This window comes from Poecilia reticulata, linkage group LG17 (genome assembly GCF_000633615.1).
Source record: "Poecilia reticulata strain Guanapo linkage group LG17, Guppy_female_1.0+MT, whole genome shotgun sequence".
In the NCBI taxonomy this organism is placed as follows: domain Eukaryota; kingdom Metazoa; phylum Chordata; class Actinopteri; order Cyprinodontiformes; family Poeciliidae; genus Poecilia; species Poecilia reticulata.
This window is the reverse complement of record NC_024347.1, coordinates 15,086,469-15,103,389: the sequence shown is the minus strand read 5'-3', so window position 1 is coordinate 15,103,389 and position 16,921 is coordinate 15,086,469. Positions and strand designations below refer to the sequence as shown.

General features: G+C 39.6%; 1 protein-coding gene across 10 annotated transcripts in view; it reads right to left on the bottom strand.

Annotated features, from left to right (window-relative positions):
- pard3ab (par-3 family cell polarity regulator alpha, b) overlaps positions 1-16,921 on the bottom strand; it is a 266,919-nt gene that overhangs the window by 220,659 nt on the left and 29,339 nt on the right. For all 10 annotated transcript variants that reach the window (XM_008433893.2, XM_008433895.2, XM_008433892.2 and 7 more), the window contains exon 2: positions 2,445-2,546. In XM_008433893.2, coding sequence (XP_008432115.1) covers positions 2,445-2,546 — 102 coding nt within the window. The remainder of the gene's footprint in view (positions 1-2,444; positions 2,547-16,921) is intronic.

Genomic DNA, 16,921 nt, shown 5'->3' with positions numbered 1-16,921 from the left:
AAGGAAGGAAGGAAGGAAGGAAGGAAGGAAGGAAGGAAGGAAGGAAGGAAGGAAGGAAGGAAGGAAGGAAGGAAGGAAGGAAAAGACTAAAATGAGAGAAAGAGCACAAGGAACTTCAGCAAAAAGGAAGAAAAGAAGGGAACATGTAAAGAAGGGATGAAGGAGGAAGCAAAGGTTGAAAGACAGAAGGTTAAGAGGAATAAATACAAGAAAGAGAAGAAGAAAGTTTTAGACAACAGATAAGAATAGAAACTCAGATAGTGTGGTAATCTGTCTTTGCCTTAAATAAACATCTGGACACAAAAAGTGCAACGACCAAATACTGAAAAGCATCAGAGTTCAGAGATCATCAGCAGGACAGATACTGGAAACAGAGTTCAACCAGTTCAACTCCAAACTGGACTGACTGTTTTCCAGTTTGAACAATAAAGAAACATTCAGTCTCAAACTGGCAGCCAAGATAAATGAAGTAATTCCCATTAAATTCTCAGAGAGCAGAGCTAATAAAGGTCACAGATAAGCTGATTTATCAATAAAAAAAGAAGAAGCTGGTCTCATTTTATAAGACGAAGATGGAAAGGGAAGGAAAGGGTGAGTGAGGGAGGACGGGAATATGGGAAAATAATCAACAAGTCTGAGGACGAGCTGCCGCTTTTCCTGGCAGACATCACACTTTCTGAATCCGTATAAAAGCTGATAATTTCAGACATGACTGGGCTGCCGTGGCCTCGATCACAGAGCGAAAGCACCAGAAAGCTTCTGGATATTATACTCCGAAGATTCCAGCGTGAGCTTGTAAATGTGTCCCAGTGTGAAGAGCCAGACATTCCTTCCAGCCTTTAAAAAGCTCCAGAGGAATATCAGAGCCGAGTCGCAGCTGCCAGGAGACCACCAGTCATGTTCAGAGGGGCAAGCACCCTCACGCATGTTTTATGTTCCTCCTCTCTGCCTCATCTCGCTCCAGGTCTACGTCAGCCCGGATCAATGGAGAGACGAGGTGCTTCGAGGCTGACGTCAAAATAAGTACAGCTCATCTTCACCCCTCAAGGGCATCAAACTGGACTTTAACTGGGCCAAAATTACACCAGCAGGTCCCAAAAATGTTTTACATATATTCACCTAAATCATATAGTTAGTGGAGGTTTCCAGGTGCTCCATGCTGGTGTAACAGGTTAATTGTGTCTCCAAGTCAGGGGTGTCCAAAGTGCGGCCCGCGGGCCATTGGTGGCCCTTGAATACTTTAAACTTGGGGATTTTGGCCCCTGTGCAAAACGTTTGGACACCACTGCCCTAAGTCTGAATTTCACCAAATCACTCATTACTTTGTCATGTAAATGTGTTTGTTTTATTTTATTAGTACCTGTTTGAACTAAGCAGTGAGTATTTCCCATTGCACTTGAACGCACCTCATGCAGCGCAGCCATGTAAACTGATGCATGCAGGAAGGGGTTAAACGCTGCACTGGGTAAGATGTGCAACACTCTGGGTCCAGAATAAAACATTTTTAACTCACATTTCATAAGTTGTATATTATGTCTTGTTTCATTGTGGGTTATTGTCTGGAATATTGGATAAGAAATTAAAGCATATTTAAATACACTAATATAAGTTCTTGTGTTTTGCAACATTAGCTTGATTTCACACAGTTGTGCTGGGTTTTGTTTTTTTTTTTTTTTTGATTTTTCTCATTTTTCTTTACTTTGTGTGTATTTTCTTGTAAGGGGAGATCAGATTATTCTGTGTTTCTGATCATTTCGGTGCCGGATGAAAATAATCCAAACATTTAGACAGAAAACCAAATCACTCATCAACCAAAGAGTGATGCTTCAATGCTGCCAAGAGCAAGTAAATCTGATCAATCTTTTGAATATCAGCCGGCTCTCAGTTCTTCTTTGCACTTTTTATTGCAGATATATGCATATTATAAACAAACTGAGTAGTTTAAATAACTGATATGAGTCACAATCGTAACAACAAAGAGCCTGGACCCTCCATACACCTTAAAATAAATCCTAAAGTTTTCAGCACGTTCAGTAAACCATCACAGAAAATCACACCCACACCGTTTCAATGTCCGGTTTGCGTTACAAAAACAAAGACAAGCAAATAAATTTCTCAGCAAATCTAACCTCTGACCCCATGTTACAACAGCTTCTGCTCTCAGCCACCGTCCACGTTTTGTTTCAGATAACAGAATTTGACCCTGTGACCTCTGAGCGATAAATCGCGGTTCGCTTCTCTGATGTCAGGTTCACACTCTGGGCACTTCCAAAGACGATGAGAGGAACAGAGGAGCCAAACTTAGCCGGGATGTCAGGATGACGAGTTCACAAAGAGTCAAATTTACAACAAACTGTTGATCAATGTAAAGAACGGCGCTAACGTCTCAGACAAAAAGAGGCACAAGTGTATAAAAACCATCAGGTTATCCAGCCACAACTCACTCTGTCTTTGTCGTCAGCCACGTCACAAAGCACGTCGTCCAGGTCGAGGATGCCGCCGTCGCCGTGCTCCAGTCGGTGGACCTGCAGCCAGTAGTTCGCATCCTGTTAGACAGGAAGACAAGGAAAAAAAAGTGGTGAATAAACCCAATAATTAACATTCATATTGATTTAATTAAAACTGAAACCAAGAAAAAAAAAAAAAAAAGGTTAAACTTCCTACACATTTTTCAGTTTACGCTCTCCAAAATTCAATTTGCAATTCAAATCGCTTTCTCTCTCCCTTGGATATTTTTACCTTTTTCATACTATGGACAAGTACTGTTGGACAAATGATGGACAAACTAACCGAAGGACAGACTGACTGGACGGACAGATGGATGAATACAGAACCATGAATGAACTATGGAAATATTTATGAACTTTTCTCCCTCCTCCATTCAGATATGAAATAAAAAAAACATTTCAGGTGAACGTCTTCAAACGAGAACAAACGTAACAGGATGGACTGATGGATGAACTTAATTATCCTCTAAAAACACCATGGTGACTGAAATACAGAGTTTATCAGGGGAAATGAACTGAAACATCACATTCATCTTCTCCAGATGTCACTGATGTTCACTGAGGCCTCAATAATCATCAGAGCTTGACGGGAATCCACTCACAGCTACTGCACAGATAGATTCCCACGGCTAATGTTTTGACATTTAGAAACACTAAAAAAAACAGAAATAAAGATCTTTGTTATCAATATGTCAAAGCTAGCAGGAAAAACTTCAGATATGCATGTTAAGGCAGAAATGATCAATAAATGGTAGACTTAAAGAAAGGTGTTTAAAGGATTTACAATGATTGCACAATCAAGAATGTTTATCCAAGGGTTTTGATATGCAAAATGTACACCTTTGGGTAATAACTCATGAGAACAAACAAGGTCTCGCCCTGGTTAGCTTGTGTATCATGTTCATTTGTGTTCGGCTGCAGAGCGTGCAGCATGTGGGCATCAGTCAGCCTGGCAGGTACAGCTTCGCTAAACGCACGATAAACAGATGAGAAAGACGAGCAAAGAGGCAGAAAAGCATGAATACGACGCTGCTTTTAATCAGTGTGTGAGGGGATTCACATGAAGGCTGTTAAACAACAACATGTTGCTGATAAAATGGGACAATGAATCCTCTTAGTGAGACTTTCATTTCCTCTTAAAGTCAGAAACAGTCAGCAGATTGGTCAAAAACACTTGTGTTCCTGTTACCTTAGAGGGAAAGGTTTTAAAAAAGTCTGCCAATGCATGCAGGATCCAACAAGTCTAAATTTAACAGCATAAAACTTATTTGGTTTCTTCCTTTCCATTTTGTGAATAAAGTGTCAAATTTGATCAGCATTCTTTTAATTATTTTTTTAAATATTTATCTTTAGGGCCCACCTGTTGAGTTATAATTTGGCATGTGACCATCCCAGTTAAAAAAACGATTTTTTTCTAAACATTCATTCTCCCACTTCTCTTATGTTTCTGTACAAAGGAATCATATTTGATTGCTTACACCGCATTACATTCAGCTCAACACCGTTTGGCACCAGACGTAAAACATGAATAAAACTTCTTCAATTTAAGTGAATAATGGATGCCCCCAAATGTGGATTGATTTTAAAGCTCTTGAGCATTCAGAAGAGATACGTGTCACGAGATTATAAGACAAAGGAAGCCAAGAAAAAACAAACGATGCTTCAACCATTGTTTAAGTCCGCATTTACCACATGTGGCTTCTTCTGGTGCAGAATTATGCATAAAAATAGAATAAAATGAGACATGCCCTTTCAGACTGCAGACGCTTTGAAAACTTTCAGATACGTCCGATTTAGTACAACGAATCGGATTTTCTGGAGGTGAAAAAAATTACTCATGTTGTCCAAACTGCCTTGAAAAAGTTGGATATGGGACGCATTTGTCTGCTGTGTGAATTTAGTCTAAAACCAAAAAATTTCAAACAAACTGGATGAGAAGACCTTTCATGCATCTGGAACACAGTAAAGTGAACTCTGCCATAAAGTTAAGTAGAAACAGTTTGCCTCAAATCAGAGTAGGCCAGTCCCAGACGCCATTTTGCAGCTTTTTATGGAATCATTTCTCCAACACACCTGAGTTCCCTCATCAGCAGTTCATCCTGCAGAGGCTTGGTGACGAGACATTCATGTGGTTCAGGTGTGTGTTGGAGACAGGGTTGTTAAATCTGACTGATAGTTTCCAGCCCAAATACAGGGCTCAACCTGAACACAGTGGAACGTAGTGACACTTTATTAACCAGTGACTATTGATCAATAACGATGTCATGTTCAACAGATTCTTACGACTGCGTCGTTCAAAAGTCAAACATTTTCAACTTTTGAAACTCTGAAATTTCTACGTTTTTTCTAGAAATTTCTCAGATTAATGTAAAGTTCTGAGTTTTTTTCTTGCAGATTTACTCATTTTTTCTCCCTGCAGGAACCCTAATATGTTATAGATAAAACGAGTACAAGAACACAGCATTTTAATTGGATTTTCCTATCAGCACTTCCTAAAAACCCACCACATGTTGTGAAAAGCAGCCCAAATTTTAACAATCAGCCCTTTTTTCAAACCTCTCCAAAAGCAGCTCAATTGTGGAGAAACTCACCCAATCTGGCAACACTGGTTGGAGAAAGGATGCATCTAAAAGTAGCAGGATCTCCAGGAGTGGGCTTGAACATCTCTGCCTTAAAACATTCAGAGCTGCAAACATGTTATATACCAAGAATCCTATTGTTGTTGTTTTGGTTTCAACCAATAAAAGACTGAATTCTCTTCCCATATTGTGCGAGTCTTATGTGAAGTTTATTCTGTTTTCAGGGCCACATCAAAGCGTGTGTAAATATGCATGCGTTTGTGTGAGTGTCATTCAGCGAGGCCAAGCTCGTCGTGCAAAAATAGCTCACAGCAAATTCCCCATGACCAACTGCAAACACATAGTAAACATGTCAAAAAGCCTGACAGAGACAGAAAAACGAGTCACAAAACAGAGTTTCTACTGACGTGGGTCAGCGTGGAAATAAGCCACGTCACATTCCCACAATCTCACTCTCGCCTGTTCCATTTGGTAGCTAATAGAGATTTACACACAGCCCTCGTCTGAGGGGGGCATTAAACGACGAGGGACAGATCTGGAGCTGGATCACAGCAGCCGTCGCCTATTGTAGCGCTCATCTGTCCGACAGCAGACCTGGAAGGAGGCCAAAGGCAGGCGCTGGGACAGTCGGCGGGAAGCCCGGTTTCTGATTTAAGGCAGACAAGCCGGCCTGCAGAGCTCACTGTGCAAAAAGAAAAAAAGACCACGCAGCGCGCCAAGGTCCGACTGAAATGTACCATCTACTGTACAGTAATGAGGATTCAGGAAATAATAGTGAGGTCATTATAGTTTAAGAGTGCAGACTGAAAACAAGTCATTGCAATAACACAAAATATAGTTTTGTGTTGTAGTAAAAATGTAACAGCAACAGAAGCAGGAAACATCAAAGAGGAGAAAAATATGACTCAAATAAGACGAATATTAAATGTATGAATCATGAGGAAAGAACATTATGTGGAAATATTGATGCAGCATTTCAAGACATCAGCATAGAAGCTAAAGCTTTGGAACAACTAGGATTTCAATAAGTGGAAAGTTACCGTAATTATGAGTTTGAAGATAACTTCAAGGTTTTTGAATGGCCATCACTAAGATCTGATTGAATTATTTTACGAGTGTTTTTACACCTGAAAGAGTCGTTTTGATTTGTTTGTTGTGTCAAAACCAAAACCCTTTGAGCAACCTGTTCCCCCTCCTTACCTGTAGGGGCGCTGCACCAACGACCACTGAAGGAAATGACGTAAGCCTCTGAAAAAGACACTGAGCGCAACTTTCTTCTTCACAAAATGTGAACCAAGATGGAGTTGATTCAGATTTTAGCGGTTGTAGAAATGTCTACCGGAAGCCATTTCTCCCGCTAGCGCTAGGCTAATGCATTTGTTTTGGTTGTATTTACCCAGAATGCACTGCACTACAGTCAACTTGCTGCTTTTGGAGCGATCTCTGGTCTGCTTAATGTTCACATACACCTTCAAACCTACAGTAGGATTGCAACTAGCGATTATTTTAGTAATCGATTATTCTATGGATTAATCAATTAGTTGGATTTTTATTTAACCACTTAAGATTATTTTTTTTTACATAATCACATCAAATCAAATTTTATCTGAAATGCGATACCATTTCAGCAGCAAGGCGTTTCAAAGTGCTTTACAACATAAACAAACACAGAATCAACAATATAAATCACAATATTAGAAAGACAAATGAGCAAATTTCTAGCAAAGGACGCACCTGCAGCTAATCAAATAATGTCTTAATCTGTTGATTATTTGTGAAGATTAACTGATTAGTAATTGGATACCAAAAGGTGTATGCCAGGGGATTACTTTCATTTTACAGAGTCTGAACCAGGTGAAGCTAAAACTGCCACGTCAGAAGCTCTGGGTCAAATACATTCGATTTTTTAATCTGAAAAGTTAAATTTATAGATTTTTTGGTCATTACCGCTCTGACGTTCTTCAGCAAATGGCCTAATTAATAGATTACTAAAATAGTTGATTATTTCAAAAATCGATTAATCACAATTATTTGATTAATCGTTTCAGCTCTAGACTAAACACATATTTAATAATTTTGGATATCACAACATTACACTTTGTCTAGGATTTAAATCATTCATAGAAGCCTTCTTTGCATCAGGCTTTTCAAACCAAAACACCTCAGAACGCCCAACAGCAGAACAGAACTTAAGAAGAACTCCTGATTTGAAGCACAACACCGTTTCCCAGCACCGTAAACACACCACAAACGTGGCAACAACACTTGTGACCCATTCTGGCCACTTTCAGGGGTCTGTTAACACCTGCTACGCTGCTGTGAGTAAACTTAAAGAGTGAAATGTCTCTGGAGGACCAGATCCCAGACGTGGAGTCGTGTGAAAGCGACAACGAGGTTCAGCAGAACCAGAACCCTGAAGACCAGGAGGAAGATCCCAACAGCCTCTTCAACAATCTCACCTCATTCCAGGGCATTTACACAAACAACCAAATAATCGACAACGAGGTAAGGCAGAAAATAGGGGTACACCGATTGCAGTTTTACGGCTGATCGCGGGTTACTGATCTGTAAGAAGCCTGATAATGGCAGAAACTGATATTTTTTTGTCTGAAATGTAGCTAAATTGTTCTTGATGTCACGTGTGCGAAGTCCCACCCCCAGCTTCCTGCTGTAGGGCAAAACGCTGATCACTGGCGATGACTAGCTTTGGTTTTAGCTGTCAAGTTGTCAACATATGATGCTAAATCTTAAATGTACGTCTGATATATAAGAGAAAAAGGGGCGCAGTGTTTTGTTATTAAATGTCAACACTACAACAAATAGATAATAAGGTCAGAAAAAGTTTTATTAAATAAAAACAAGAGGGTGGGAGAAGTAGGCCAGTTATGCTAGCTTGACTTTGAAAACTCTAGCATTTAGATGTGCTGTGGAATTTGGTGTGCTTCGGTTCAGTTACAAAAAATAAAAAAAGAAAGGACGACCCTCACACCGGCTCTGATATCTTATCGTGTTTAAATTATTTAATACCTCTGCTGTTCTCAGACGATCACTTACTAAAAATTGCAGGTAAACATGATCACCTGAAAACATGATACCGTAACAAACCGAATGTTCTGTTCTGTGTGTGGGAAATGTTAGCGAACACTGATACACTAGTGGAGCTGCCGTCAGTCTGTTGCTATGGCAACTGGTCTGTGTGTATCGTAGCCGACAGAGCGAACAAATAGGGGAAAAAAAATACTCAAAAGTGTTTTTTTTTCTGTGTTATTTCTCAGTTTGCTGTGGCGTACTGTACTAAATTAATTATACCAACATCTCCAGGTTTCATTTTGTTACCTGAATCGTTCTACCGCAGCAGCGCAGCCAGCAAAAGAATCATCATTTCGCCTGCCAGTGTTGTGCGCCTGGACAAAATTTTCATATGCAACATGTCTACACCAAGAAAGTCTCTGAGTGGGAGGGATTATTGTTAACTGTGAATATGCAGACAAAACCTGTTGGGTGGGTGCATCGGTCAAACCTCTCTCACGGCGGAGCGGTAGAGGACAGTATTTGATCATTAAGACTTTTGTCAAGGCAGATAAGATCGGATCCACATGGAAGTACCGGCTGGTCTCCGAACTCCCAAAATTCAGAAAATATAGACCGGTTTATCGGTGCACCCCTACCAAAAACAGATTATTCTTTACCGTAGCTTCACTTAGTGGCTTAGTTTTTAATGCAACATTAACAGAAAGTAATAAAATCGTACCAAATCTTTGTCCACAGCACGCGAATGAAGCTGCAGAACGACAAGTCACTTACAGCCTGGTTTCAGAGGTGCTTGAACTGTTTCTAGAGACCACTTCACCAGACGAAGAGCTGAGCTCGGGCAGCGAGGACGACGACATTTTACAGGAACTTTCAGGCCTGATTGATGATCTGTTTGACGAAATGTTCTCATCGTCGTCTTCCAGTGAAAACACTGAGCTGGAGGACAGAGACGCGGAGGCGAGGGCAAGGGCTTTGAGAATGGCGGAGGAGGATGAGGTGGCAGAGAGGGCATCAGTGGCACCGGCGGCAGCAAACGAGGGTGGACAGAACAATTCAGAGGAAGTACAAAACCAACAACAGGGAGAGGAAAAGAAAAACAGATGAGGGGAAAGTGCTGATATTCTCTTAAGATCATACAGAGTGCGTTTTGCCCTTGCAGGTCTTTAGAGAGGATCTGAATTTTTAACATTAAAAGCTTCTCCAATTTTACCAAAAATACTTTCTTCATCTTGTTTGTGGAGCGGCGTTATGAGGAGCTTCTGAAACATTTCCCACTGTTCTTTAAAATTGTCCTTTTGACATAACTATCCGTATCTGACGGAGCTGAAAATCTCATCTGGTCATTGTGGTTTTACATCCACTGTCCAACGCAACAAATGCTACAATTTCTGGGGTTTCAACTCAACAAGTTGCTCTTCTAGTAAATGCACCGTCCTGACAAGATCCTATTGTAATATTTTGATTTAGTTCAGTTTTAATACAAAAGAACAGCCATTAAAGTCGCGTCTCTTCCTCTTGAATATGTCATTATACAGCAGATAATTAAATTTACTACCAGCAGATTAAGATCTACTGTTTAAATCTGCAGCTAATTATTATTTTATTAACAGTTTTTTACAGAATGTTCTCTTTTACTTGCTCCACCCACCAGGCAAAGTGTTGTTTAATTTATAGGTCTGTTGCAATAAATCAATAAATCAATTAGTCGCATGATAAACTAAAACAAGCTCCATAATTTCCATCCATTTTCTTACACCCTTGGCCCTTAGTGGGGTCGGGAGGGTTGCTGGTGCCTATCTCCAGTTAGCGTGCCGGGCGAGAAGCGGGGTCACCCTGGACAGGTCGCCAGTCTGTCGCAGGGCAACACAGAGACACACAGGTGACACAACCATGCACACACACACTCACACCTAGGGGCAATTTGGAGAGGCCAATTAACCTGACAGTCATGTTTTCGGACTGTTTTTTGACCTGGAGAAAACCCACCATGCACAGGGAGAACATGCAAACTCCATGCAGAAAGACCGGGGCCGGGAATCAAACCCAGAACCTTCTTGCTGCAAGGCAACAGCTCTACCAACTGCGCCACTGTGCAGCCCTCAATAATTTCCATTTGTAATTTTTCTCTTTTCTCTCTACATACCTAAATCTTAACGATAAAAGTCTTCAGTTTGGTGCTTTGGTCTCAATTAGACCTTTTTTTTCCAAGGGCAATTTTCTTTACAATTCATTTTATTTGTTGTTCTGTTTATTTTGGATATTGAAAATGTCTTCCAGTTCCAGTGTTAAATATTCATTAGAATTTAAAGTTTATTGATCTTTGAGAATGTGTTCTTGCATAACTTTGTATTATTATATTACTTGAAAATTGTCTCTAATCAACAAGATTATCATTTATTGCAACAACTTGACAGACCTAATCAGAATATCTAAATGACAGCATCGTAAGGAGTTTGAATATTGATAAAGACCAAACATCCATGACAGTGTGTGAAATATTATTTGTTTATTTAAAAGTCTCAAGTTTTGAAAAGCTGTTCAGTTAATCCAATCTGTCGCTATAACAACGTTTAACATCCCACAATTCAGAATGATAACTGTAGACTAGTGGAAACCTGGATTACATCAGTTCTGATCAAAACAGGGACACAAACTTGATCAGAACAACATAAAACTGTGGGAGTTGATCCATGAATAAAGGAGGACATGATGGCAGTCAGTGAGTCAGTGCCTGACCTTGCTTGTTGGGGTCAACATAGGATCTTAATCGACTCCCACTTCATTTAATCTTATTGCCTGCGATACCATCTGCTGCTATTCAGCAAAAGGCCAAAACACATTTATTATTTATGGGCAAATATGGGTGGAAGTTTGTTGATGAATGCACCTGATTGTGCAAATTTTTTACTTTATTTCTTTAAATTTGCCGCTGAATTTTCAGTCTATTCAAGCAAAGTTTTGGCTCAATTTGCACCAAAGCGAAACCTTTTCCAGAATCTGTAATAAGAGCTACCTTAAAGCATGGAGAGGCCGTTCTGTCGGTACGAACCATAAACACGAGCGCTGTGTGGAAACCGGCCGTTCCTGGCAGATTGCTTTGTTTTTGTTATAATCTCCATCATTTGCCATCAATCAATCAAATTTTATTTGTATGGCACATTTCAGCAGCAAGGCATTCCAAGGTGCTTTACATAATTAAAGAAAAAATAAAAAGAGCATGCGACACTGAATAAACAGAAAGAGAGATTTTGGGGGGAGAAAAAAAAAAAAAGATTAAAAAAGATAAAAACATACTTTTGTTACGGAATCTAAGCGTCTGTCGTCGCCGGACTCTGCCGTCCGTTTAACACGGCTGTCATCCAGGCCCCGTCGCCTAACAGGACAAGGTCTCCAACCTTGCAGCACCAGGCTCCATCCACATGTCACGTGAATTTTTGCGCAAGGACTTCACCGTCCTGCATGGATTTTTGTGCACTATTTTTGACCTGTTAGAATTTACAGGGTTTTTCTGTGCGCGCAGTGACCCTCAGTCACTTTCACATCATTAGAAAGAGGAATAAAAAGAAATTAACAGATAAAAAGTAAAGATAAAAACATTAAAAACATGGAAGACATCAAAACCCGCACTCTAACCCTAATTTAGCCATAAGCAACTCTAACCAGGTGGGTTTTAAGTTGAGATTTAAAAGCACCCAGTGTTTCAGCTGTTTTACAGTTTTCTGGAAGTTTGTTCCAAATCTGTGGTGCATAGAAGCTGAATGCTGCTTCTCCTCGTTTGGTTCTGGTTCTGGGGATGCAGAGCAGAACCAGAAGATCTGAGGGGTCTGGACGGTTGGTGCAGCAATAACAGATCTTTAAGGTATTGTGGTGCTAAACCGTTCAGTGATTTATAAACTAACATCAATATTTTAAAGTCTATTCTCTGAGCTACAGGGAGCCAGTGTAGGGACTTTAAAACTGGTGTTATGTCTCCATCTTCCTGGTTTTAGTGAGAACGCGACCAGCAGCTTCTGGATCAGCTGCAGCTGTTTGATTGATTTATTAGTCAGACCTGTGAAGACGCTGTTGCAGTAATTAATTGTAAACGCATGGATGAGTTTCTCTACATTTAGCCATCTCTAGCCATGACGGGTTAAAAAGCCTCAGGTTGTAGCTGTAAATGTATCATCCATAAAATATTGTGACTTATTTTCTCTATCCCAGCACCTTCACAGGGGAGTTTTGACTCGCTACATGCATGTTGTGAAGCATCAGTGGAGTTTTAGTGCAGATCTGATCTACTTTTACTTGAGCGTGACACTGTTTCAACGCGTTCCCCAGTGAAATGATCGCCTGAAAAATGCATTTTGCTGCAGCTTTCTTCCCTTCCTGCCTCCACATTTAGAAAGATGGAGCTGGAAAGCGACTCTGGGGACACACAAGATCTGAGGGAATAATTAAGTAATTGTAGATTAAGGGTTTTAGAGCAGGGAGGGATTTATTTAAACCCAACCAGAAGGAGAAACTGGGATGAACACAATTAAAGACAATGAGATATAAAACAACATGACACTTATCTCATGGTAATCAAAAAAGCACGACCCGATACCATCGGGGACAATGGATGCCGCATCCTCACCACAGGCAGCACTAATAAGCTGTGGATTAGGAGCACACAGCAGGCTTATTGGCACCAGAGCGTGCTGACGGTGTGTGTCCACACACAACCTGTGGAAGAGCTTACATCACCCTGACTATCTGCAACAGGCATCTGCAATTAAACCAGAGGATTTGGATGCCTGCAGCGGTTTCTGGGGCAACGCAGCAATGCATTTATTTTATAATTTAAACCTGCAGCTGTCTTATGTTCATGTTTTACAAGCAGAGAGCAAAAGCATTTGCTTTATCCGTCTGTAAATTCAGAGAACATCAAACCCAAACAAACTGATGCAAGACAAAAAGATGCATCTTAAAATGGCTGAAACTGTTCCACGTTGATGACTTTTATCAGGTAAAACTATTTGGAGTCGCTGCTTTCATCTGAAAAGTGAAGTTAGCATTTCTAACTAACATTACTGAAAAAAATACCCTTAATTGTGATGACTCAATTATTGAAATAATTGTCAGCTGATCTCGTAATGCAGCAATCATTAATTGGAGTACACAGACTCAAAGAAAAACACAGTCAAAGCTAAAATTAGGCCAAAACTGTACAGAAAATATGTACATTTCACATTTAAGATGAAAACACTTCTATGTCTTTAAAAATTATCTACCCAGAATTCCTCAAGTGACAGTTTCAGCTTCATATTCTGTATAAAAAAATTTAAAATAACGTATCCAGGTACTAAATGGTACATAAAAAATAATCACGAGATCAGCTCTTATCTGATCTTGTGATGTGAACGGCTTAGTCAAAGCAAGACAGAGAAAACCAAAGATCCTTTCATAGAGCCATAATGACACCAGTGAAAAGAATTTGAAATTGCAAAATATGATTAAAGTGTTACAAAACGTGTGCAACAAATGTCAGCCGTTCATATTGTAATAAAATAGCAGATTAGATTTGCGCATGCAGATAAACCTGCGCTTTGTTTGCTGTGTAACAACTGAGGCACCAGAAACAAAGTCACTTCACAGGGAATAAGTTTCACGCCTAAAAAGTTAGCAGGACGTTTGCGATATTCGCTGTAAATTCGATTTGTGTAGAAAGAGAATCTGCATGGGGAGAAATCTGCAGAAAACCTGACATGATCTGCAAACAGCCTCCAATTGCTTTAGCATGAAGTTAATTTTTAAAAAGATTTGGATTTATCTGAATGTGAATTTACATCCCAACTACATCTCTCCTGCCCATCTTCCAAACTTTCCTCCCTGTTTACATGCCAGAGTGGGATTCAAGGACCCTGAAACTCAATCTGCTTTACAGTCAGTCAGGAGTGAAAGGAGAAGTAAAGACGGTTCAAACAAAGCCGAAAAACACAAACAACTTGTCAAAACTCTAACTAAACATTTACTTTTTTTAATTCACCTCCGGATATTTCTAATCTATTCTTATAAACTCAACATTAGACGATGTAATATCTTCATATCAGACTTAAACAGTCAATCCAGGTCAGACAAGCCCACCCTGTGGTGGTGCATTTCCACTCATTTCCTCCAACTTGTTCCCACTGCGAGTGTTGGATCAGGGTCAATGTCCTCAGGTCGCAGCACTATCACTCCCTCTTTTGTCCTCGTATTGAACCAGTCTACCTTCCCCGACGCTGAACCCCATTTCGCCGAGAAACCGAGGCGAAGGGAGAAAAGACCCAGACACAGAAACCGGAGAGAAACCGCTGGCAAAGAGCAAACAGCCTAATGGCAACGAGGAACAATGTCGCCATTCACTGAAACTCTTATCTGATCCAAGCAGGCCAGAGCTTGACAGGTTAACATATTACACTCTAGAAATAGTCAAAATTACGCCGTTTATAAGCCGACATTAAACTAAGGCAGGTAGGACACTTTATTTAGGACATTAAACTTTAAAAACTCTTAACAAGGGTTTTTGTTGCAGCGTGGGGGATTCACATCCCCATGATGGGTTAGTGAATGTAAACATGAAGCTAAAATGGAAACCTGTGCAGAATACAGAAGAGCCTGCAGCCTGATTAACTTTATGAATAATGAAGAGTCACACAGAAGCGTTGCGAGTTCAGCTTTCTGTCTGTGGAGCAGCCGGAGAGAAAAGAACAGAACGAGACGGAGGACGAAGCCGGTCTGCAGGGAGGCTGAGCAAGAACACGGCCTTCACAGGAGAGCGGAAAAAGAAACTTTGAAACTCTGAAATGTTATGCAACTTTTCTTTTTTTTTTTTACATCGCTATTGCATGGTTTGGTTTTGCTTTAAAAGGCAAAACTGTTTTCTAATTCAAGTTTTATTGCAGCACAGGGGCTCACAGTTCGGCCCGTCACGATACGTTTTGATGGATGATAAACAGAAGTTATCACGATGAAAGATAGCACAAAAATGCAATTATTCCCAAAGAACTTCTAATCTCAAACACTGAAATGGAGCTGGAGGACATTTTAAATATCCAAAATAAATAAACAAAACAAGCAAATAAATACAATGAATTATGAAGTCTCTCAAACAAAACTGTCCTTCAACAAAAGAACCAGCTGAGACCAAAGCTCTAGGCTGAAGACTTTTTTCATCCAGTTCCAAGTAGAAAGAGAGAAAAACAAATCGTACGAATGGAATGAGCTTGTTTTAATTTATCATGTGATAACTGATTTATTGCTACTCACAGTTCATGCAAATCTCCCAGTTATGTTCTGTCATAATTAGTTCATGTTTCATCTTGCAACATTAGATCACAAAGCAATGCATCTTTTTAAAAATCTTCCTTCCAGACTCTGCAGATTTCAGCTTCAGATGCTGGTTTTATTTCTCCGCTACATAAACATCCATTAGCTACAGATGCACCTTCCCAAAAGTGTGCAGTCGACGTTAAATCACATGAGAGATGAAAAAAGGTTTGCAGGTGCTACGTTACTACTCAACTGTAATGCATGTGCAGCTTTCAACAAAAAAGAAAAGAAACATTGCAACTGGCAAACGTGATTCAAACTATAAAAGGAGGAATGTGAGGATCTCTTTACTTTCATTTAAACTCAATTCAACTCTGAAGAACCTTGGATAATATGAGTTACAAGATTTTATTTCCCTTTAGGATTAAATAGTGATTTTGAACTGAGTTGAACAGACTGACTCATAATGGAGTTCAGCAGCACAGAAACAACATCAATGAAAAAAGACATCAAAGCCTGAATCCCATGAGAATTACACACTTTCTATCAATTCTTGGGTAAAAGACTCAAAATAAAAACCAATCAGGATCAACACAGACCCTCATTACTTCCTCCTGTGTGAAGGTCATCACACTGACCTTCACACAGGTTGCTGTTTAACCAACACATCCTACAAATCGATGGCAATGTTTCCCCATACAACACCAGATAAACAATGAGTCTCTCACTGATATTTATTATTAAACTCCTCTGCCGTCATCCAGCTTTGGCTTTAGTTTTTACTCAACGACGAGCCGCTCTGCAACTCGGCTTTGTTCCAAAATATAAATAAATAAATCAAATTCACAGCAGCTAGATTTTATGTTTACTCACAGAAAACCAGAAACTGAAAGCAACATAAATACGTCGTAGAATGTTATCTTTTTAAAGCGACTCTTAACAGGGAAGGCATTTAGCAACTGAGGAACAAAAATAAAAGTCAAAATTATTTATGTGATTCTCTCCATTGAACTAAAGCAAACTGGGATAATTCAAATCAAAAACTACAAACTCAAACTACAGAAGTTAATATCTAACTTTCTTTTGAAAAAGCATAAAATCTATTTTTTTTTTAATAAATAAAAAACAGTCAAAACGTTGAACTCTTTTTGTGATTCAGCAGAAGAAATTTGAAACAACCCTAGTGGAGAATAGATAAATAAATGAAATGACTTAATATTTATAGACTTTTTTTGCCAATCAAGTCAAAGTCCATCCTCCTTTTCCAGTTTCCTTCTATTCCTTTTAAAGTGCATTAAATCAATTTTGAGACAATAAAAACAAACATAAGCTTTTTGAAATGAGGCGCTTCTTTTAAGCTTCACCCTATTTTTACTCGCATTCTTTTAGTTGCATGTTAAAAATGTAAATTTAGATCATAAACAATGGGTTGTAGGTTCAATCACACAGGTTGAATGGTAACCCAGCAACAAATAATCAGGTTAATCCACATCTTTAATCACCAGCTGCACCAGACAATACAGGTAC